General features: G+C 42.3%; 2 protein-coding genes and 1 long non-coding RNA gene across 3 annotated transcripts in view; 2 read left to right on the top strand and 1 right to left on the bottom strand.

Moving 5' to 3' along the window:
* The window catches only part of LOC139384057 (dnaJ homolog subfamily C member 17-like), a 491,465-nt gene that overhangs the window by 339,656 nt on the left and 126,879 nt on the right, over positions 1 to 24,930 (bottom strand). The gene's annotated exons all lie outside the window — the stretch shown is intronic.
* Positions 880 to 1,602, top strand: LOC139383561 (uncharacterized). The gene is made up of 2 exons (XR_011628747.1): positions 880 to 942; positions 1,522 to 1,602. It is a non-coding gene; the product is annotated as an uncharacterized lncRNA (long non-coding RNA).
* Positions 5,422 to 9,899, top strand: LOC139384085 (adhesion G-protein coupled receptor G2-like). The gene is made up of 11 exons (XM_071128730.1): positions 5,422 to 5,571; positions 6,910 to 7,066; positions 7,219 to 7,350; positions 7,499 to 7,609; positions 7,710 to 7,749; positions 7,879 to 7,979; positions 8,095 to 8,216; positions 8,356 to 8,621; positions 9,041 to 9,131; positions 9,244 to 9,527; positions 9,769 to 9,899. The coding sequence occupies exons 1-11, from the start codon at positions 5,531 to 5,533 to the stop codon at positions 9,897 to 9,899; spliced, it is 1,476 nt and encodes a 491-aa protein (XP_070984831.1). The 5' UTR covers positions 5,422 to 5,530.

The raw sequence follows: 24,930 nt of genomic DNA, 5'->3' as shown, positions 1-24,930 counted from the left end.
AAGTGATATATTTTAATTAAAAATATGTCTGTCATTGAACAGCCCCATGCCACGATTAGATTTCTTCAATCAATAAAAGAGGCTATTCAGATGTATATTAGACTGTTGTAATGAGCCTGTAATGATACATGTTTTCTTGGCTTGACAGATTAAGGCTATCAATGGAAGGGAAACTTTGGAGATTTTGTTTGACCACAGCCATTCTGCTCTGTGGCATTGGCTGCCAAAATAATTCAAGTAAACATCGTAAGTTACGTTTCCCCTTGTAATGTAGAAAAAACACTCAAATCATTTGATTGGATGCTATATTTTTCATGCTCGTCAGCCAGAAAAGCATTGCAAATTATATTTTTTCTTAAAAAGTGAACTTTTAATTTAAAGGGGCTTAACTCTAATGTATTGCTGGTGCATTTAAAAAAGGGATTCATATGTACATGTTACGGGTCAAAGTTTTAGAACACCATTCTCATTCAAGGGTTCTTCTTTATTTGGATTATTTTCTACATTGTAGAATAATAGTGAAGCCATCAACACTATTAAATAACACATATGGAATCACGTAGTAACCAACAATTGTTAAAAAATCAGAAAAAATCAGAGATTTGAGATTCTTCAAATACCCACCTTTTGCCTTGATGACAGCTTTGCACACTCTTGGCATTCTCTCAACCAACTTTATAGTTTTGATGTCTTCACTATTATTCTACAATGTAGAAAATAGTCAAATAAAGAAAAAGCCTTTGATGAGTAGGTGTTCTAAAACTTTTGAACGGTAGTGTATATATATATTTTGTACAACAAATTTCAATAGATCTTGTCCTTAAATGTATGCATTAACCGGCATTGTATTTTTAGGTTGTAAAGTACTGATAGTGAACGATGACACATATTCAGGAGTCATTAGGAATGGGAATGATTGTCCATCACAGAATAACTTTTCAGGTACAGTATGATAACTAACTAGTTAACGGAGAGGTGAAACATTGTAAAAAATATAAGCTCATGTCTGTGCCACAGCATAGGATATACACTGAGTATACCAAACATTAGGAACACCTTCCTAATGTTGAGTTGCACCCCCTTTTGCCCTCAGAACAGCCTCAGTTTGTTTGAGCATGAACTCTACAAGGTGTCGAAAGCATTCCACAGGGATGCTGGCCCATATTGACTCTAATGCTTCCCACAGTTGTGTCAAGTTGACTGGATGTCCTTTGGGTGGTGGGCCTTTCTTAATACACACTATTGAGCATGAAAAACCCAGCAGTGTTGCAGTTCTTGATACAAACCGGTGCGCCTGCCACCTACTACCATAACCCGTTCAAAGGCACTTAAATATTATCTTTTGCCCATTCATCCTCTGAATGGCACACATACACAATCATGTCTCAATTGTCTCAAGGCTTAAAAATGTAACTAGTGACATCAATAAGGGGTCATAGCTTTCACCTGGTCAGTCTACGTCATGGAAAGAGCAGGTGTCCTTAATGTTTGTATACTCAGTGTACATTGCCTTGTTTCCAGATTGGATAGGGAATTGTACCTCACAGCAGGAAATCCAGAGGCTCTGCATCATATCTACTGGAGAGAACACAACAACATCAGGTAGCCTCACTTTATGTAAAACCTTATGTAGATCTATATTACAGAGTCCAGTTATGGTTATTCAAAACATTCAAATTCATTTTATGAATACTTTGTTGTAATGCTGTATGTATCTTTAGAAAAATGTCATCCAGGTTTCTCCAGCTGTACATTTGAAGTGAGGAAAGATAACAATTCATACTTCATAACTCTGAGTAAAGATGCTGTCAACACTCAAGAGTTCCACGTGTGGTTTCCACTGAGAAAGAACATGACATGTATTCCATCACAGTTCTATCAAAATACTACAGGTAAAGTAGACATAATAGTTTTTCGTCATAACATATACTTTTATCAGACATGTTTGGATAACATAGCCAAGCTAGTGCAGCCGTTGAGGTGTAGGCTACAGCATACTTTACTTTTGGAAGGCAGTTTCATGTTTTGCATTCAATAACTGTTACATGGTGCCCTCTGCTGGTATATGCTAGATCAAACATACAAGTTCTGTATTGAAATCCTCTAGGCAGCCGACAACTACTGTTAAACTATTAGTCCTGACCTGTCAACGGGTTGTACATTTCCATTTAATTCCCATCAAAATAATACATCTACAAACATTTACACAGAACATTAGCAATTAGGCAAAAAATGACAGCGTATACAGTATTTATTGTTTGTTCCAGGGTCTATTCATCTGAATGTTTTTTATTTTATTTAACTAGGCAAGTCAGTGAAGAACAAATTCTTGTGTACAATGACAACCTAGGAACAGTGGGTTAACTGCCTTGTTCAGGGGCAGAATGACAGATTTGTACTTTTACCTTGTCAGCTCATGGATTTTGATCTTGCAACCTTTCGTTCACTAGTCCAACGCTCTAACCACTAGGCTACCTGCCACACCCAACTGTACATTTTGCCTGTATAAACGGATGTAAAATAATTATGCTAGTACATTTTCAGACGCATGCATGTACTGCCAGTCTTAGGAGCCCATATCATATCATACATATCGTACTACACTGGCTTGGATGCTCGTCAGGATATGTTGCAGGGCTTGCAAACTATTACAGACTACAAAGGGAAGCACAGCCGCGAGCTGCCCAGTGACACAGGCCTACCAGATGAGCTAAATAAGCTCTATGCTGGCTTCGAGGCAAGTAACACAGAAACATACATGAGAGCATCAGCTGTTTCGGACGACTGTATGACCACTCTCTACGTAGCCGATGTGAGTAAGACCTTGAAACAGGCCAACATTCACAAGGTCGCAGGGCCAGACGGATTACCAGGACGTGTACTCCAAGCCTGTGCTAACCAACTTGCAAGTGTCTTCACTGACATTTTCAACCTGTCCCTCACGAGTCTGTAATACCAACATGTTTCAAGCAGACCACCATAGTCCCTGTGCCCAAGAACACTAAGGTAACCTGTCTAAATGACTACCGACCCATAGCACTCATATCTGAAGCCACAAAGTGCTTTGAAAGGCTGGTCATGGCTCACATCAACACCATTATCCCAGAAACCCTAGACCCACTCCAATTTGCACACCGCCCCAACAGGTCCAGCTTCAACCCCCAGCTTCTACCCCCAAGCCACAAGACTCCTGAACAGCTAATCAACCTCAATTACCTCGACTAACCAGTGCCCCTGCACATTGACTCTATACCGGTACCCCCTGTATATAACCTCGCTATTGTTATTTTACTGCTGCTCTAACTATTTGTTACTTTTATTTTATTTTTAATTCCTTATCTATTTTTTTTACTTAATACTTATTTGTGGTAAAGGGCTCGTAAGTAAGCATTTCACTGTAAGGTCGACACCTGTTGTATTCGGCGCATGTGACAAATAACATTTGATTTGATATCATAAACACCAGGAGAGATCTAACTGCATAGTTTTTTTTAATTTGTAAGAGTTACTATTTTGATTTCAGTATGATTTAACCATGTGCTTTTATAATTATCTGAAAGGTTATCTGACTACTCCGGTGAAGCCAGAAACCATTTGTGGAAAGAATTCAACCTATGATGCAGCTGCTTGCAGAAGTACAGTACATGCCAAACATTTACAGTGCCTTGCGAAAGTATTCGGCCCCCTTGAACTTTGCGACCTTTTGCCACATTTCAGGCTTCAAACATAAAGATATAAAACTGTATTTTTTTGTGAAGAATCAACAACAAGTGGGACACAATCATGAACTGGAACGACATTTATTGGATATTTCAAACTTTTTTAACAAATCAAAAACTGAAAAATTGGGCGTGCAAAATTATTCAGCCCCTTTACTTTCAGTGCAGCAAACTCTCTCCAGAAGTTCAGTGAGGATCTCTGAATGATCCAATGTTGACCTAAATGACTAATGATGATAAATACAATCCACCTGTGTGTAATCAAGTCTCCGTATAAATGCACCTGCACTGTGATAGTCTCAGAGGTCCGTTAAAAGCGCAGAGAGCATCATGAAGAACAAGGAACACACCAGGCAGGTCCGAGATACTGTTGTGAAGAAGTTTAAAGCCGGATTTGAATACAAAAAGATTTCCCAAGCTTTAAACATCCCAAGGAGCACTGTGCAAGCGATAATATTGAAATGGAAGGAGTATCAGACCACTGCAAATCTACCAAGACCTGGCCGTCCCTCTAAACTTTCAGCTCATACAAGGAGAAGACTGATCAGAGATGCAGCCAAGAGGCCCATGATCACTCTGGATGAACTGCAGAGATCTACAGCTGAGGTGGGAGACTCTGTCCATAGGACAACAATCAGTCGTATATTGCACAAATCTGGCCTTTATGGAAGAGTGGCAAGAAGAAAGACATTTCTTAAAGATATCCATAAAAAGTGTTGTTTAAAGTTTGCCACAAGCCACCTGGGAGACACACCAAACATGTGGAAGAAGGTGCTCTGGTCAGATGAAACCAAAATTGAACTTTTTGGCAACAATGGAAAACGTTATGTTTGGCGTAAAAGCAACACAGCTCATCACCCTGAACACACCATCCCCATTGTCAAACATGGTGGTGGCAGCATCATGGTTTGGGCCTGCTTTTCTTCAGCAGGGACAGGGAAGATGGTTAAAATTGATGGGAAGATGGATGGAGCCAAATACAGGACCATTCTGGAAGAAAACCTGATGGAGTCTGCAAAAGACCTGAGACTGGGACGGAGATTTGTCTTCCAACAAGACAATGATCCAAAACATAAAGCAAAATCTACAATGGAATGGTTCAAAAATAAACATATCCAGGTGTTAGAATGGCCAAGTCAAAGTCCAGACCTGAATCCAATCGAGAATCTGTGGAAAGAACTGAAAACTGCTGTTCACAAATGCTCTCCATCCAACCTCACTGAGCTCGAGCTGTTTTGCAAGGAGGAATGGGAAAAAATGTCAGTCTCTCGATGTGCAAAACTCATGGAGACATACCCCAAGCGACTTACAGCTGTAATCGCAGCAAAAGGTGGCGCTACAAAGTATTAACTTAAGGGGCTGAATCATTTTGCACGCCCAATTTTTCAGTTTTTGATTTGTTAAAAAAGTTTGAAATATCCAATAAATGTCGTTCCACTTCATGATTGTGTCCCACTTGTTGTTGATTCTTCACAAAAAAATACAGTTTTATATCTTTATGTTTGAAGCCTGAAATGTGGCAAAAGGTCGCAAAGTTCAAGTGGGCCGAATACTTTCGCAAGGCACTGTATATACTGTCATAATGTTAAAATGAATAATTCTTTACTGTACTGGGGTTCTAATGAAGAAGTTCATACTAGACATTCAAATGTGGTCTGAACAAAATGCATTGTTTTTGTTTTGATTGATTTGCAGATAAGACCTCAGATAAATTCATTCTTGAGATCACTGCAGAGGGACCAATTAGTTGTCTAACATGTAACAACCCTGTTAAGAAGCCGGACATAAACATATGTGTACCCAGCGGCCAAATGGAAAGCTCAAATGGGATCATAAGTGCTGATTTGGCATCGTAAGTTTTTAGATTTAAGAAGAACATACAGTATACAAAATATATACAAAAGTATGTGGACAACCTTTCAAATTAGTGGATTCGGCTATTTCAGCCACACTTGCTGCTGACAGGTGTATAAAATCAAGCACACAACCATGCAATCTTTATAGACAAACATTGGCAGTAGAATGGCCTTACTGAAGAGCTCAGTTACTTTCAACGTGGCACTGTCATAGAATACCAGCTTTCCAAAAAGTCAGTTTGTCAAATTTCTGCCCTTCTAGAGCTGCCTATAAGTGCTATTATTGTGAAGCCAAAAAGAGCTATGCCACACAAGCTCACAGAACTGGACTGCCGAGTGCTGAAGAGCGTAGCGCACAACAATCGTCTGTCCTCAGTTGCGACTCTTACTACTGAGTTCCAAACTGCCTCTGGAAGCACAAGAACTGTTCGCCGGAAATTTCATGAAATGGGATTCCACACAAGCCTAAGATCATCATGCTCAATGCCAAGCCTTGGCTGGAGTGGTGTAAAAGTTGCCGCCAATGGACTCGGGAGCAGTGGAAACACGTTTTCTGGAGAGATGAATCACTCGTCACCATCTGGCAGTCTGACGGACAAATCTGGGTTTGATGCCAGGAGAACAGTAAACTTCGGTGGAGGAGGAATAATGGTCTGGGGCTGTATTTCATGGTTCGGTCTAGGCCCCTTAGTTCCAGTGAAGGGAAATCTTAACGCCACAACAGAATGACATTCTAGACGATTCTGTGCTTCCAACTTTGTGGCAACAGTTTGGGGAAGGCCCTTTCCTGTTTCAACATGACAATGCCCCCGTGCACAAGGCAAGGTCGCACAGAAATGGTGTGGAAAAACTTGACGGGCCTGCACAGGGCCGTGATCTCAACACCATCAAACACCTTTGGGATGAATTGGAATGCCAACTGCGAGCCAGGCATAATTGCCCAACATCAGTGCCCGACCTCACTAATGCTTTTGTGACGGAATGGAAGCAAGTCCACGCAGCAATGTTCCAACAACTATTGGGAAGCTTTCCCAGATGAGTGGATGCTGTTATAGCAGCAAAGGGGGATCAACTCCATATTAATGCCCATGATTTTGGAATGAGATGTTCGACGAGCAGGTGTCCGCATACATTTGGTCATGTAGGGTATTAATACAGTAACACAAATAGTTTATGTGGCAACAAACATCTTCTAGTGGAGCTGGTGTAATGGTGGTGATAATAATCATGTTTGTTTTAGAGGATTTTATGTTTAGGGTTTTATGTTCATCACAGCTAAGTCTAGAGCATGGCAAACTCTCATCTATATTTCCCACGTTCTCTCACTATGACAGTGAGGCTATGAAAAATCTCTCCTCGTTGACTGAGCTGATGGGAAACGCCAGCACTGCAGCCATTTCAATGGGCAAGGTTAAAGGATTCCTTAGTAAACTTCATAAAGACGACCCCAAGGATATCAACTTTGGTTTTTCCCCTGACAAGGATATGAGTGTAAGTACAGTAACTTGATCACTAGAGGTAGAACAATGATTATTAATAGTCCGTTAACTTATTATGAAAGTAACGGTTTTATTCTTAAACTAAATACAGAGAACTGTACACATATTGATGAAGATTGAAATTATTATTATTTTCCTTTGTAGATTGTTGAAGACAAGTATGCTCTGAAGAAATATTTCAATCGATCTGTGCGTGTGTCCAAAGAAGCCTATGACATGGCACTCAATAAGAGTGGAACTTTTGTCGGGGTTCTTGTCTTTCCCAGCATGTCCCAGGTAAACCTACAAATTACTTTGACTAAAAGTTACTTTTTAAAAGCAGTATTTTGATATACTGTATTGTTAAGCATACGAGGTAACATGATTAGTGACAGGTTACGTTACACTTTATCCTTCCAACATGTCATCTCCTCGCTCTCTCTAGGATGAAAAGAAGAGCCTCGTTCTAAACGGTGAGGTAGTTGGAATCGAAATTGGAGCCCACATAGCTAATCTCACAGACACCATTGATATTGAGTACAGAAATGTTGATAAGGTAAGAGAGAAATTGTATCATGTTACAGGAACATATTTTGATTAGTAAGGCTATAACATGAAATAATTATGGAGATGCATAAATTATATGTTTTACACAGGTGGGATTCAATGTCTTTTGTAATTCTTGGAATGGCAAAGGTACTTCTCTTTCTTTCTGTACATTTTCAAACCCTTTGGTTCTTTTAATTTATAGAACTTGAATAATTTAAAAGCCAAATATTCAACAACTTCCAACAGAGAGGATTGTGGGATTTTTTTCTCTTTTAGGAAAACTACCCAATTGGACCACAGATGGTTGTCAAACCTTGGAGAGCAACAACAGCATAACGTGCCTATGCACTCATTTATCATTTTTTGCTATACTAATGGTGAGACATCCTCTCCATCATCTCCTGTTTGAAGTTATGTTTCTGTGTCACTTTTAATCACATCCATAAGCTTATCCACTTGCTCACTTGCTCTTCTTATTGTGATCATACACAGTCACCTCCACCAAAGAACATCAGTGCCTCAGATGTGGAATCTCTAACCTACATTAGCTACATCGGCTGTGGACTGTCTATGTTCTTCTTGGGAACGGCTCTCTTCATGCAGTTTGTGATAAGGTATTTTTCATTATTCAACACAACACCGTACAGTGTGAGTATGATGACCGGTAGAGCTCTATAGCAGGCTGGCCATGACGAGTTAACTGAGAATATTGACGTTGAAACAACAAACTTTTTTTCACTTCTGTTTTCACAGAAAAACCAAATCTAGCCAAGCAACCAAGATCCTTGTCAACCTCTTCTTGGCTATGTTGTTCCTGAACCTGACCTTTCTGACCAACGAGACCATTGCAGCCATGGGGAGCTATGTTGCATGTGTCATCATAGCAGCAGTCATGCACTACTCCATGTTGTCCACCTTCACCTGGTTCCTCATTGAGGCGGTCCACTTGTTCCTGCAGCTAAAGAAACGCACCGCTAACATCAAACATTATATGCTGAAAGTTTACGTTGTGGGATGGGGTGAGAACAGAGTCATATTAGGGTGTATTAGAATGCTGCTCAATGTACATTACTGATTGACACAACGATCTTAATTTAATCACTGTTGTCAAAGAGAACTGTTCTGCCAAGCAGGAAATGCGAACTTGCAGTGTATTCAAGGTTTAAAAAGGCTTTTAAAATGTGTAATTTCCACTTAAAAATGACAGACTTGATTTTCCCCAACGAAAAATGTATCAACCCCTACAGTACTGTCCATTTATTATAATCCACATATTTCACATTTCCTGTTGCTGCAGGGTTATTTTCCTACCGTGAGAAACTATTCAAATTCAAATCAAATTTGCCTACAGTATTATCTCCTCTGATTGCACAAAATCATACCAGTTGCAACAGGCATCTGGCATCAACCCAGTGTGAATGTTTCTCATTTTCTCCAGTCCTTCCAGCTCTAGTGGTCATCGTCCTTCTGGGACTGCAAAAATATACATTAATGTCCATAAAAACAGATGATGGGAAATCAGTGAAAATGTAAGTGGAAATGTGACTTTTGGAATTGTCTGTTCTTTGCCCTAATGAGATGACAATCACAAACCATTTACCTGACTTGACTAGTTAAATACATTTCCCTTGTACATTTCAGGTGCTGGATCACTGACATCTACATCCATTATGGAGTCAACATCGGCTATTACGCCTTGGTGTTTGTCTGGACTTTGACCAACTTCATAATTGTCGTGAGACAGATCTTGATCCTGAGGAAGACCAATGTAGGCAAGGGCCAGAACGACCCAGCGTCCAAGAACACCCTGACCATCCTGGGGCTCCTATTCCTGCTGGGCCTCACCTGGGGCTTTGCCTTCTTCAGCTACGGACCCATGGTTATCCCATCTTACTACATCTTCAGCATCCTCAACTCCTTCCAGGGTAGGCATCACTCAAAAATGACTGCTGTTCGTGTGTGGTTGTCCATGTACATTATCATGGGGCCAGGACCTTTTGCCTAACCATGTGACTTGACTAGGTTAAACTTCCAGATCTAGAGATTTTCCTGGTCAGGTCATGAGGCCATGGGGAACTCCTGACCATAGATGTGTATCATAGTTTATGTCTCATAGTGTATGTCTATTCCAGGACTGATAGTGACTGAGCTTCCATCTTCCTCTAGGCTTCTTCCTGTTCCTCTACTACTACAACACCAACAAGATTGTTGGTGATGACAGGGACTCTGTATTCACCAACCAGAGCACCTCTACTTTTTCAAACATCTATGACGACTCTCCCGTTCACAAGAAGTAGCTAAGATTGGGGCCGGTGGTGTATCTTACTACACTAGGTTTATAATTGCAATACACTAAGCACAAAATGTTTTGAAGATGTTTAATACTCTATTTAATAAATAGAAAAGTATGCTTATCTTTGTTAAATGTCTGTAATTTATATATTTATATAGTCAAAAGTTTTAGAACGCCCACTCAATCAAGGGTTTTTCTTTACTTGTACTATCTTCTACATTGTAGAATAATAGTGAAGACATCAAAACGATGAAATAACACATATGGAATCATGTAGTAACCAAAAAAGTGTTAAACAAATCAAAATATATTTTATATTTGAGATTCTTCAAAGTAGCCACTCTTTGTCTTGAGGACAGCTTTGCACACTCTTGACATTCTCACAGCCAGATTCACCTGGAATGCTTTTCCAATAGTCTTGAAGGAGTTCCCACATATGCTGAGCACTTGTTGGCTGCTTTTCAGTCACTATGCGGTCCGGCTCATCCCAAACCATCTCAATTTGGTTGAGGTCGGGGAATTGTGGAGGCCAGGTCATATGATGCAGCACTCCATCACTCTCCTTCTTGGTAAAATAACCATTATACAGCCTGGAGGTGTGTTGGGTCATTGTCCTGTTGAAAAACAAATGATAGTCGCACTAAGCGCAAACCAGATGGGAAGGCCTATCGCTGCAGAATGCTGTGGTAGCCATGTTGGTTAAGTGTGCCTTGAATTCTAAATAAATCACAGACAGTGTCACCAGCAAAGAACCCCCACACCATAATACCTCCTCCTCCATGCTTTACATGGGAAATACACATGCGGAGATCATCCGTTCATCCACATCGCGTTTCACAAAGATACGACGGTTGGAACAAAAAATCTAAAATGTGGTCTCCAAACCAAATGAAACATTTCCAGCTGTCTAATGTCAATTTCTTGACCCGAGCAAGTCTCTTTTTCTTATTGGTGTCCTTTAGTAGTGGTTTCTATGCAGCAATTCGACCATAAAGGCGCGATTCACACTGTCTCCTCTGAACAGTTGATGTTGAGATGTGTCTGTTTCTTGAACTCTGTGAATCATTTATTTGGGCTGCAATTTCTGAGGCTGGTAACTCTAATGAACTTATCCTCTGCAGCAGAGGTAACTCTGGGTCTTCCGTTCCTGTGACGTTCCTCATGAGAGCCAGTTTCATCGTAGTGCTTGATGGTTTTTGAGACTGCACTTGAAGAAACGTTCAGTTCTTGAAATTTCCATATTGACTGATCTTCATGTCTTAAAGTAATTTATCTTTGCTTATTTGAGCTTTTCTTGCCATAATATGGACTTGGTCTTTTACCAAATAGGGCTATCTTATGTATACCAACCCTACCATGTCACAACACAACTGATTGGCTCAAACGCATTAAGAAGGAAAGAAATTCCACAAATTAACTTTTAAGAAGACACAACTGTTAATTGAAATGCATTCCAGGTGACTACCTCATGAAGCTGGTTGAGAGAATGCCAAGAGTGTGCAAAGCTCTCATCAAGGCAAAGGGTGGCTACTTTGAAGGATCGCAAATATAAAATATATTTTGATTTGTTTAACACTTTTTTGGTTACTACATGATTCCATATGTGTTATTTCATAGTTTTGATGTTTTCGCTATTATTCTACAATGTAGAAAATAGTCATAACTAAGAAAAACCCTTGAATGAGTAGGTGTTCTAAAACTTTTGACCGGTAGTGTATATACATATTTAAAATTATATCAATATCAATGTTGTTGCTACAGTATAGAAGGTTAACAAAATAATTTAGATTAAAGGTAAATTAAATACATTTTTCAACTTTAAATGTATCCTCTCCAGCACCACCCCAACATCAACATACGTGAAAATAGCACATTTCTATGTTTTCTACTAAAAGGATAAGTGTTTCCGATAAACATCATCAACCAATTAGTAGACAATTAGTAGACAATGCCTACTCATAATTGGTTAAAATGACATGATGCACACCGATGATGTCATTAAAAACACTTATCTTCTTCTATCTTATTTACTACAACACATAGAATTGCGCCATTTTCACATACAGTATGTTGATGTTGGGGTGGTGCTGGAGATGATAAATATGAAGTTGATGTTTTTTTAAATGTCCCTTCAAGGTAATGAAATCCTAATACTGTATAGTAAATCAGTTTGACACAAGGGGTCAGTCTTGTCCAACTTTATATCTTACTATACCGTGAGAGCTCATCAGTTACGTCTCTCTCTGTCTCTCTCGCGCTCTCTCTGTATCGATCTAGACTGTTTTATACAAGTAGTATAAAACAGTATAGCAGCCTAAATAAATAGTAATAATAAATAATAACAGCAGTGGTGAATGTGTGTGTGTGTGTCCTCTCTGACTGTGTAAAACATTGAGGAAAAGGCAGTGATTCACTCTGACTAAGCTAAAAGAGAGACATTCAAAACCAAGGCATGGTTCAATCACTTTTTTAATAAACAACAGTAAGGACATCAAGAAAAAAATGACCCTTCTATAAGTGATGTGGTTGACAAGTGGTCACCACACACCAAAAGGAGGAACATGCAGTTTCACAGAGGAGGAAAAGGCCATTCTATAACTGCGGGGATAATGTACTTCTGGGGGCTGCGCTATCGCTTTTGCGTGCCTGGAGAAAATTACCCAGTGCCTAGAGAGAGCAGTATCCACTGAGTGGGGGTCTTAGCAGTCTAACCAGGAATGATCTCATGGCTACCTATAGTGATTAGCAGCCTGAAGGCAAGTCAAATTTCTCCTCAGTTTGTCTGCATTCCTGTAAGATCAGATTGTGCAGTAACTTTGATTTTGTGTTAAGTATAGACAGACAAACTTGGTTTAGTGGTACAAAGCTAAAAGGAAGAATTGCCGTAGTGTATAGGTCGACTACTCTATTGCAATCCAGCTTCTCTTTTCCAATGTTTCTTACTTTCAGAAGAGTTTTGGCCTGGGATATACAGTATTTGCCTCCCCCAACCTTGAAAGCATCTGTTACATTTTTCTAACCTTGAAACCACAAGATCCGGCCTCATAAGCGGTGGCTTGTCAATGCTGAAACCATACAGGATTGTTTCAACGGCGTCTGCCCACTGATACAATTAGTTGGCACAGTGTTCTGTGTGTGGCCAGGTTCTGCTAAACTGACATTTGCATTGCATTGTTGCTGGAATGTGTGGGTCTGGACAAAGAATGTGTTCTATCGTACAGATGTGAAACTGTTCTTGTGAATCAAACTGACATTTGATGTGGCATCACTGGCATGCACTGTATCAGCTCAGGAAGTTGTTGGGAGAGAGCAGTCTGTGGATATTCCTGTTCTGCAAGTCCACTCGTAGTGATGATTTTTAAGTCCCAGTGGAAGCGGTTCATAGTCCCACTTAACTAACGCAGAGTGGAAGAGAACAAGCAGGGGTTTGGAGAACGACATCCAGAGAGGCAACCTTGTTTACTAATCTATAATTGATTCATCTTCCAAATGAGTTGGTGTGCCAGCCAAAAACTATAGGGTAATTACTGCCATAAACATTTGATTAGGTATTGCTCAGAAAGGCCTCTTATATACAGCTACAGCATAGCCTGACTATGAGAGGTGAGCTGGTCCCTGCATGTGTCTGCCTCTCTGGCCTTGCAACATATAGTACTCTATGGAGAGGCATCCTGCTGCGCTCTGAAGCAGCTCCCTTCATTGTGCTGCAAATTAGTCATGGTGGCTTCAAATACAAAATCAAATTTTTCACCACAATGTCGAGGAACTCAGAAAAAAACTCAACATAATGATTTATTTGTATTTATTTTCTCTCTATCTCTGTTCATCGGAATGTCTGTCTTAAAAATGGGCAAGTAATAATTAACTCTCAAGTATATTGACTTGGACCAATAATGTCTGATTTCCATTTTTTCCTATTGTGTGTAAATCTCTGCTGAGGCTACATTTCAGAACAATCAAAAATACATTCTGGTGCCCGAACATATGGCTTGTGAAGTGCAGAAACGATAAATGAATCATGTTAAAACTTTGGGAGACAATCTCCATTACTTACATGGCAGACTGAATGTTTTCAAAAATATGAAGAAGCAACGAAGAATGTGCATTTTAGCCAAAATTCCACTTTATTATAAAATTCATACATATGTTTCCTTTAGTGGAGGAAAATTGAGGAAACACTTTTAATTGCTCTCAATCTATTAAGTCTTGGAAGCCCAAATGTACAGCTGAGGTTTGGATAAGGCCCAAAATGTGCATTTCAGCACTGGCATCCATCTCCAGAACTCTAAGACAGCTAATTAAGAGAGAGGCCTTTCCTTTACTGATATTAGCGCAAGAGAAACAGACAGACAGAGAAATAGACCGAGAGGGAGTCAGACAGAGAGGGAGTCAGACAGAGAGGGAGACAGACAGAGAGGGAGACAGACAGAGAGGGAGTCAGACAGAGAGGGAGTCAGGCAGAGAAGGAAACAGACCGAGAGGGAGACAGACAGAGAGGGAGTCAGACAGAGAGGGAGACAGACAGAGAGGGAGACAGACAGAGAGGGAGTCAGACAGAGAGGGAGTCAGGCAGAGAAGGAGACAGACCGAGAGGGAGACAGACAGAGAGGGAGACAGACAGAGAGGGAGTCAGACAGAGAGGGAGTCAGACAGAGAGGGAGACAGACAGAGAGGGAGACAGACAGAGAGGGAGACAGACCGAGAAGGAGACAGACCGAGAGGGAGACAGACAGAAGTCCCGTTTATACCTGGTTCTAACATGAGTCCTTTGTCCTGATCTTGTCCACATTCTGATTGTGCCGACATTTTTAGGCATGTATAGATAATTAAAAGATGCATTGTTTTCTGATTGGGATCAGATCTTATAAGTAAGTGTAAACAGAGACACACAAAGAGCGAGGGAGCAAAGAGATAGACAGTGAATCCCAAAGCACCCCCTCTCACCTAACAACTCGCTTTGAGGTCCCTTCGTTGTCACGTGTTGTTGACGAAACGAAAGAGTGGCGATGGGATCAATAAACCCATCAACTTCAGGACACACTCCTTACTTGAATGATGCAATTCATGTTCCACTTTTAAATATTAAAACAAGCATGAACTTCAAATGAACAAATTCCCCCGTCCTTTTATCTGTTTCGAAATCAGACATAAACAAATGCACATGATTTTATTTGTCACATGCGCTGAATACAAGCTTACCATGAAAAGCTTACTTAGAGAGGCACGCCTCTCACTTTTTTTAATGGAATTGTGTCAACTCCAAACATATTGCGGGATAGCACTCTGAAGCATGCTGCCTTGCTGGCTCGGTCGAAGTTGGTATATGAAGGTCTAAAAAGCCACTACATACAGCCTCGATCATTTTCACTCCCTCAGCTTTGGGAAACTTGCACAAATGGCGGAAGCGCACATGAACGAGCAAGTGGAGGGTGAAGTGGGTGATTTAAGATTCACACGCAGCGATTTGTGGATATGAGTCTATTTGTGGATACCTCAACAATTGCTAATAACCCATCCGCAACTGCCTGACTACATGTGATAAAGTTCAAATCTGAGTCCCGCACCCAACACTAACTCACAAATATAGAAAATGCACTGCACAGTCAGAGATGTCGGAAAAAATGAGTGGTGCAGATCTCCTAATTTGGATATACAGTTGAAGTTGGAAGTTTACATATACTTAGGTTGGAGTCATTAAAACTCGTCCACAAATTTCTTGTTAACAAACTATAGTTTTGGCAAGTCGGTTAGGACATCTACTTTATGCATGACACAAGTAATTTTTCCAACAATTGATTATACTAAATTGACTGCGCCTTTAAACAGCTTGGAAAAAATCAGGAAAATTATGTCATGGCTTTAGAAGCTTCTGATAGGCTAATTGACATTGTTTGAGTCAATTGGAGGTGTAACTGTGGATGTATTTCAAGGTCTACCTTCAAACTCAGTGCCTCTTTGCTTGACATCATGGGAAAATCTAAATAAATCAGCCAAGACCTCAGAAAAAAATTGTAGACCTACACAAGTCTGGTTCATCCTTGGGAGCAATTTCCAAACGGCTGAAGGTACCACGCTCCTCAATCCTAGAACAACAGCAAAGGACCTTGTGGAAATGCTGGAGGAAACAGGTACAAAAGTGTCTATATCCACAATAAAATGAGTCCTATATCATCATAACCTGAATGGCTGCTCAGCAAGGAAGAAGCCACTGCTCCAAAACCGCCATAAAAAAGCTTGACTACGGTTTGCAAATGCACATGGGGACAAAGATCGTACCATTTGGATAAATGTTCTCTGGTCTGATGAAACAAAAATAGAACTGTTTGGCCATAATGACAAACGTTATGTTTGGGGGGAAAAGGAGGAGGCTTGGAAGCCGAAGAACACCATCCCAACCGTGAATCACGGGGGTGGCAGCATCATGTTGTGGAGGTGCTTCGCTGCAGGAAGGACTGGTGCACTTCACAAAATAGATGGCATCCTGAGGCAGGAAAATTATGTGGATATATTGAAGCAACATGGACAATGACTGCAAGCATAATTCCAAAGTTGTGGCAAAATGGCTTAAGGACAACAAAGTCAAGGTATTGGAGTGGCCATCACAAAGACCTGAACTGAATCCTTTAGAAAATGTGTGGGCAGAACTGAAAAAGTGTGTGCGAGCAAGGAGGCCTACAAACCTGACTCTGTTACACCAGCTCTGTCAGGAGGAATGGGACAAAATTCACCCAACTTATTGTGGGAAGCTTATGGATGTAAGTGAGTGTGTGTCGTGAGTGTGAAGTCAGGCGCAGGAAAACAGAGAGTTCAATATAGTGCTCTTTTAATGCACACACGGTGAACCACGACCACCCCACTAAACACTGGGTGCTCAAAACAAAATGCCCCAGACACGGGGAACGAAAACAGTCCAGCATTATACACGAACATAAACCAACACGTTCGTCTGTATCAAACACCAGGGTTACAATAATCAATACCGCACAAAGAAACAGGCGGGGCCGCCTGACTAATAAAGCCCAACTAATTACAACAAACTCAAAACAGGTATAATCAATAAACACATACAGTGCCTTGCGAAAGTATTCGGCCCCCTTGAACTTTGCGACCTTTTGTCACATTTCAGGCTTCAAACATAAAGATATAAAACTGTATTTTTTTGTGAAGAATCAACAACAAGTGGGACACAATCATGAAGTGGAACGACATTTATTGAATATTTCAAACTTTTTTAACAAATCAAAAACTGAAAAATTGGGCGTGCAAAATTATTCAGCCCCCTTAAGTTAATACTTTGTAGCGCCACCTTTTGCTGCGATTACAGCTGTAAGTCGCTTGGGGTATGTCTCTATCAGTTTTGCACATCGAGAGAGTGAAATGTTTTCCCATTCCTCCTTGCAAAACAGCTCGAGCTCAGTGAGGTTGGATGGAGAGCATTTGTGAACAGCAGTTTTCAGTTCTTTCCACAGATTCTCGATTGGATTCAGGTCTGGACTTTGACTTGGCCATTCTAACACCTGGATATGTTTATTTTTGAACCATTCCATTGTAGATTTTGCTTTATGTTTTGGATCATTGTCTTGTTGGAAGACAAATCTCCGTCCCAGTCTCAGGTCTTTTGCAGACTCCATCAGGTTTTCTTCCAGAATGGTCCTGTATTTGGCTCCATCCATCTTCCCATCAATTTTAACCATCTTCCCTGTCCCTGCTGAAGAAAAGCAGGCCCAAACCATGATGCTGCCACCACCATGTTTGACAGTGGGGATGGTGTGATCAGGGTGATGAGCTGTGTTGCTTTTACGCCAAACATAACGTTTTGCATTGTTGCCAAAAAGTTCAATTTTGGTTTCATCTGACCAGAGCACCTTCTTCCACATGTTTGGTGTGTCTCCCAGGTGGCTTGTGGCAAACTTTAAACAACACTTTTTATGGATATCTTTAAGAAATGGCTTTCTTCTTGCCACTCTTCCATAAAGGCCAGATTTGTGCAATATACGACTGATTGTTGTCCTATGGACAGAGTCTCCCACCTCAGCTGTAGATCTCTGCAGTTCATCCAGAGTGATCATGGGCCTCTTGGCTGCATCTCTGATCAGTCTTATCCTTGTATGAGCTGAAAGTTTAGAGGGACGGCCAGGTCTTGGTAGATTTGCAGTGGTCTGATACTCCTTCCATTTCAATATTATCGCTTGCACAGTGCTCCTTGGGATGTTTAAAGCTTGGGAAATCTTTTTGTATTCAAATCCGGCTTTAAACTTCTTCACAACAGTATCTCGGACCTGCCTGGTGTGTTCCTTGTTCTTCATGATGCTCTCTGCGCTTTTAACGGACCTCTGAGACTATCACAGTGCAGGTGCATTTATACGGAGACTTGATTACACACAGGTGGATTGTATTTATCATCATTAGTCATTTAGGTCAACATTGGATCATTCAGAGATCCTCACTGAACTTCTGGAGAGAGTTTGCTGCACTGAAAGTAAAGGGGCTGAATAATTTTGCACGCCCAATTTTTCAGTTTTTGATTTGTTAAAAAAGGTTGAAATATCCAATAAATGTCGTTCCAGTTCATGATTGTGTCCCACTTGTTGTTGATTCTTCACAAAAAAATACATTTATGTTTGAAGCCTGAAATGTGGCAAAAGGTCGCAAAGTTCAAGGGGGCCGAATACTTTCGCAAGGCACTGTAAGGAGGGGGAGAAAATAATCAGTGGCAGCTAGTAGGCCGGCGAGCGCCACCCGAACGGGAAGGGGAACCACCTTCGGTCGGCGTCGTGACAATGGAAGGCTACCCAAAACGTTTGACCCAAGTTAAACAATTTATAGGCAATGGTCCCAAATACTAATTGAGTGTATGTAAACTTCTGACCCACTGGGAATGTGATGAAAGAAATAAAAGCTGAAATAAATACTTCTCTCTGCTATTATTCTGACATTTCACATTCTTAAAATAAAGTGGTGATCCTAACTGACCTAAGACAGGTAATTTTTACTAGGTTTGAATGTCAGGAAGTGTGAAAAACAGAGTTTAAATGTATTTGGCTAAGGTGCATGTAAACGTCCGACTTCAACTGTACCTATGTTTCTGCTTATAATTGCCAACATTTTGGTAGGCTATTTGTTAGTCAACTTGTCTATATTTAGATACTTGCAGCTTTAATTCCATCATTACTTCTGGCCCAAGGCGTAGACATGTAAACGCAACATGTAAAGTGTTGGTCCCATGTTTCATGAACTGAAATAAAGATCTCAGAAATGTTCCATATGCACAAATAGCTTATTTCTCTCAAATGCTGTGAACAAATTTGTTTACATTCATGTTAGTAAGCATTTCTCTTTTGCCAAGATAATCCATCCACCTGACAGGTGTGGCATATCAAGAAGTTGATTAAACAGCATGATCATTACACAGGAGCACCTTGTGCTAGTGACAATAAAAAGCCACTCTAAAATGTGCAGTTTTGTCACCCAACACAAAGCCACAGATCTCTCAAGGTTTGAGGGAGCGTGCAATTGGCATGCTGACTGCAGGAATGGCCACCAGAGCTGTTGCCTGAAAATGTCATGTTAATTTCTCTACCATGAACCACCTCTAACGGTATGGGCAGGCATAAGCTACGACCAACAAACACAATTGCATTTTATCGATGGAAATTTGAATGCACAGAGATACCATGATGATATCCTGAGGCCCATTGTCGTGCCATTCATCCACCGCCATCACCTCATGTTTCAGCATGATAAGGCACGACCCCATATCACAAGGATCTGTACACAATTCCTGGACGCTAAAAATGTCCCAGTTCTTCCATGGCCTGCATTACTCACCAGACATGTCACCCATTGAGCACTTTTGGGATGCTCTGGATCTAAATGTTCGACAGCGTGTTCCAGTTTGCGCAAATATCCAGTAACTTCGAACAGCCATTGAAGAGGAGTGGGAGACAACATTCCACAGGCCACAACCAACATCCTGATCAACTCTATGTGAAGGAGATATTTTGCGGTGCATGAGACAAATGGTGGTCACACCAGATACTGACTGGTTTTCTTATAGCATATCTGTATTCCCAGTCATGTGAAATCTACAGAATAGGGCACCAATACATTTATATGAACTGTAACTCAGTAAAATCTTTGAAAATGTTACATTTGCATTTATATTTTTGTTCAATATAAATTCTAGAACGAATGCTTCAATCTAGTTGGCATGATAAAGTTTTCCCCTTTATCTCTGCTTCTCTCATGCAGCAAAGACATTTAGGGACAGGGGAGAAAATTTGTGCAAAATTTCCAAATGACATCAGTTTGACCGGTTTTAAGGGAATTAAAAGTTGTGAAAACGACCCAACAAGATTTTAGTTTGGCTTGGATGCATATTTTATGTGGTTGAAATACTATAAGATTTTATGATGTTAATAAATGCAGCAGCTTTCATTCTCTCAAGATTCTGAAATAAATAAATCATATTTCTCCACTCCTGTTCCTGAGTCAAAATGCACATTTGGTGTCATTTTACTGCAAGAACTGCTTAATTCTGCAGGAGTTCATATTGACCCTAAGCACACAGCCATAACAATGCAGGAGTGGCTTTGGGACAAGTCTCTGAATATCCTTGTGTGGCCCAGCCAGAGCCTGGACTTGAACCCAATCTAACATCTCTGGAGAGACCTGAAAATAGCTGTGCAGCAACGCTCCCCTTCCAACCTGACAGAGCTTGAGAGGATATTTTTTAATTTTAAATTGTTTATTTATTTCACCTTTATTTAACCAGGTAGGCAAGTTGAGAACAAGTTCTCATTTACAATTGCGACCTGGCCAAGATAAAGCAAAGCAGTTCGACACATACAACAACCCAGAGTTACACATGGAGTAAAACAAAACATACAGTCAATAATACAGTAGAAACAAGTCTATATACGATGTGAGCAAATTAGGTGAGATAAGGGAGGTAAAGGCAAAAAAAAGGCCATGGTGGCGAAGTAAATACAATATAGCAAGTAAAACACTGGAATGGTAGAATGGTGGAATTTGCAGTGGAAGAATGTGATCTGCAGAGAAGAATGGGAGAAACTCCGCAAATACACATGTGCCAAGCTTGTAGCATCATACCCAAGAAGACTCTAATCGCTGCCAAAGGTGCTTCAACAATGTACAGAGTTAAGGGTCTGAATACTTATTAACATTTTATATTTCCATTTTTTTTTATACATTTGCAAAAAAAATGTGCTTTGTTATTATGGGTTATTGTGTGTAGATTGATGAGGGGAAAAAAACAAGGTTGTAACCTCACAAAATGTGAAAAAATATGGGGGTCTGAATACTTTCCGAATGCACTGTAAATCCACACACTGCGGAGACGGAAAGTATGGAGCAGTGTTGCAATGTCACTTTTATACACTCAAACATTCAACACAGTTTTTTTGCTACCTGGAAATTGAGATGCAGATGTATTCGGACAAGAACACAGAAGCTAACAGCTAGAGGGAGATGTCATGAAATTTGAACACCGATACCAAAGAACAATTTAGAACAATTCGGGACCAGTATGTTTGCAATCGGAAAAAGGTGAAGACGACAAGGTGTGTGGCTGCTGCTAATTGTCCGATAACTGGGTTGGCTTCATCTTCAGGCAGACACCAATATGCCAGATTCGGTATGTACCCTTGTCGTGCAGCTGATTCCTTTTGTACAGTGTATGTTTGTGATATTATGTTTAGCAGACCTAGTTAGAACATGTGAAATCAGCTTGTTTCTGGATGGGAGAAATTGTGAGTGGGAAATGGCCTGTGCCTGTGTTGTTATCATAATGAAAACAGTGTGTGTGTTTGTTTGTGCTAGTTAGATTGAGATGTTTATTAAATCAGTTATTTGAGTAAGCATTTTAAGTCAAAGGAGCCCATGGAGAGATTGCTTGCAATGTATTCTAACGTATTCACCATCTGCTTGTAGGTGTTGGGGAGGTAGGATGGCATTGTGGACAGGCAAGAGACAGAACTGAGCCTCGAAGTCCCATCTACAGATGGCTCATCGCCCCTTGGTTCATCATCTCCCTAGCCTTGTTCATCACGTCCCCGGCCCCTCTCACTAACGCACAAACCTCACCCTCTGCCCTGCCACTCCATCAATCCCCCCCAACTTCCCAACCCAGCTCCAGTGGCCGGAAGAGTGAGACAGCTGAGGAACTCTTTGGACACTAACATTATACAGTTTATGGTGTAATTAAAGATCGTTAGTGTCCAGCAAGTGCCATCTACAACTTCCTCTTGTGACACTTTCTCCTGTGACACTTTCTCCTGTGATACTTCCTTTTGCGACACTTCCTCTTGGCGACTCTTCCTCTTGTGACACTTTCTCCTGTGATACTTCCTCTTGCGACTCATCCTCTTGTGACACTTCCTCTTGGCGACTCTTCCTCTTGTGACACTTCCTCTTGTGACTCTTCCTCTTGTGACACTTCCTCTTGTGACTCTTCCTCTTGTGACACTTCCTCTTGTGACTCTTACTCTTGCGATACTTACTCTTGCGACACTTCCTCTTGTGACAATTCCTTGTGTGACACTTCCTATTGTGATACCTCCTCTTGTGATACTTCCTCTTGTGACTCTTACTCTTGTGATACTTCCTCTTGTGATACTTCCTCTTGTGATACTTCCTCTTGTGATCGTTACCTGGAAAAAAAGCTATATGTTTGTCTGGTTATTTGTACTTGTGGCAGAAAATATATTTCTGTTCTTAATCAGTCACTCAGTACTGCTTTGTACATGTAACGGTTTTCTTGATGAGAAGGAGAGTCGGACCAAAATGCGGCGTGTAGATTACGATCCATGTTTATTGTGACTATAGCAACACGAATCTAAATACAAACAGTGCAAAATAATAAACGTAATGAAAACCGAAACAGCCTAAACTGGTGCAAACTAACACTAAGGACAATCACCCACAAACACACAGTGAAACCCAGGCTACCTAAATATGGTTCCCAATCAGAGACAATGACTAACACCTGCCTCTGATTGAGAACCATATCAGGCCAGACATAGAAATAGACAAACAAGACATCCAACATAGAATGCCCACCCAGTTCACGTCCTGACCAACACTAAAACAAGGAAAACACACACGAACGATGGTCAGAACGTGACAGTACCCCCCCTCCAAGGTGCGGACTCCGGACGCACAACTTAAACCTATGGGGGAGGGTGTGGGTGGGCATCTGTCCGCGGTGGCGGCTCTGGCGCTGGACGTGGACCCCACTCCATAACAGTTTTAGTCCACCTCCTTAGCGTCCCTAGATAGGTTACCCTCCTTAAAGACCGCTCGGGACAGAGGGGCAGCTCGGGACAGAGGTAGCTCGGGACTGATGGGTAGCTCAGCACTGAGAGGAAGCTCAGCACTGAGAGGAAGCTCAGCACTGAGAGGAAGCTCAGCACTGAGAGGAAGCTCAGGCAGGTGGTTGGATCCGGCAGATCCTGGCTGGCTGGCGGTTCTGGAAGATCCTGGCTGACTGGCGGATCCGGAAGAGTCTGGTCGACTGGCGGATCTGGAAGAGTCTGGTCGACTGGCGGATCTGGAAGAGTCTGGTCGACTGGCGGATCTGGAAGAGTCTGGTCGACTGGCAGATCTGGAAGAGTCTGGTCGACTGGCAGATCTGGAAGAGTCTGGTCGACTGGCAGATCTGGAAGAGTCTGGTCGACTGGCAGATCTGGAAGAGTCTGGTCGACTGGCAGATCTGGAAGAGTCTGGTCGACTGGCAGATCTGGAAGAGTCTGGTCGACTGGCAGATCTGGAAGAGTCTGGTCGACTGGCAGATCTGGAAGAGTCTGGTCGACTGGCTGCTCTGGCTGCTCCATGCTGACTGGCTGCTCCATGATGACTGGCAGCTCTGGCTGCTCCATGCTGACTGGCTGCTCCATGCTGACTGGCAGCTCTGGCTGCTCCATGCTGACTGGCTGCTCTGGCTGCTCCATGCTGACTGGCTGCTCCATGCTGACTGGCGGCCCTGGCTGCTCCATGCTGACTGGCGGCCCTGGCTGCTCCATGCTGACTGGCGGCCCTGGCTGCTCCATGCTGACTGGCGGCCCTGGCTGCTCCATGCTGACTGGCGGCCCTGGCTGCTCCATACTGACTGGCGGCCCTGGCTGCTCCATGCTAACTGGCAGCTCTGGCGGCTCCTTGCAGACTGGCAGCTCTGGCGGCTCCTTGCAGACTGGCAGCTTTGGCGGCATCCTGCAGAAAGGCAGCTCTGGCGGCTCCTTGCAGACTGGCAGCTCCTTGCAGACTGGCAGCTCTATGCAGACTGGCAGCTCCTTGCAGACTGGCAGCTCCTTGCAGACTGGCAGCTCTATGCAGACTGGCAGCTCCTTGCAGACTGGCAGCTCCTTGCAGACTGGCAGCTCTATGCAGACTGGCAGTTCTGAACAGGCGGGAGACTCCGGCAGCGCTGTAGAGAAGGAAGGCTCTAACAGCGCTAAACAGGCGGGAGACTCCGACAGCGCTGGAGAGGAGGAAGGCTCTGGCAGCGCTGGACAGGCGAGGCGCACTGTAGGCCTGATGCATGGTGCTGGCACTGGTGGTACTGGGCCGAGGACACGCACAGGAAGCCTGGTGCGGGGAGCTGCTACCGGAGGGCTGGGGTGTGGAGGTGGTACTGGAAAAACCGGACCGTGCAGGCGCACTGGAGCTCTTGAGCACCGAGCCTGCCCAACCTTACCTGGTTGAATGCTCACGGTCGCCCTGCCAGTGCGGCGAGGTGGAATAGCCCGCACTGGGCTATGCAGGCGAACCGGAGACACCGAGCGCAAGGCTGGTGCCATGTAAGCCGGCCCAAGGAGACGCACTGGGGACCAGCTGCGTAGAGCCGGCTTCATGGCATTAGGCTCGACGCTCAATCTAGCCCGGCCGATACGCGGAGCTGGAATATACCGCACCGGGCTATGCACCCGCACTGGAGACACCGTGCGCACCACTGCATAACACGGTGCCTGTCCGGTCTCTCTAGCCCCCCGGTAAGCACAGGGAGTCTGCCCAGGTCT

Source organism: Oncorhynchus clarkii, chromosome 25 (assembly GCF_045791955.1).
Source record: "Oncorhynchus clarkii lewisi isolate Uvic-CL-2024 chromosome 25, UVic_Ocla_1.0, whole genome shotgun sequence".
Taxonomy (NCBI): domain Eukaryota; kingdom Metazoa; phylum Chordata; class Actinopteri; order Salmoniformes; family Salmonidae; genus Oncorhynchus; species Oncorhynchus clarkii.
Note: the sequence above shows the minus strand (reverse complement) of the source record. Positions and strands in the feature narration are given on the sequence as shown.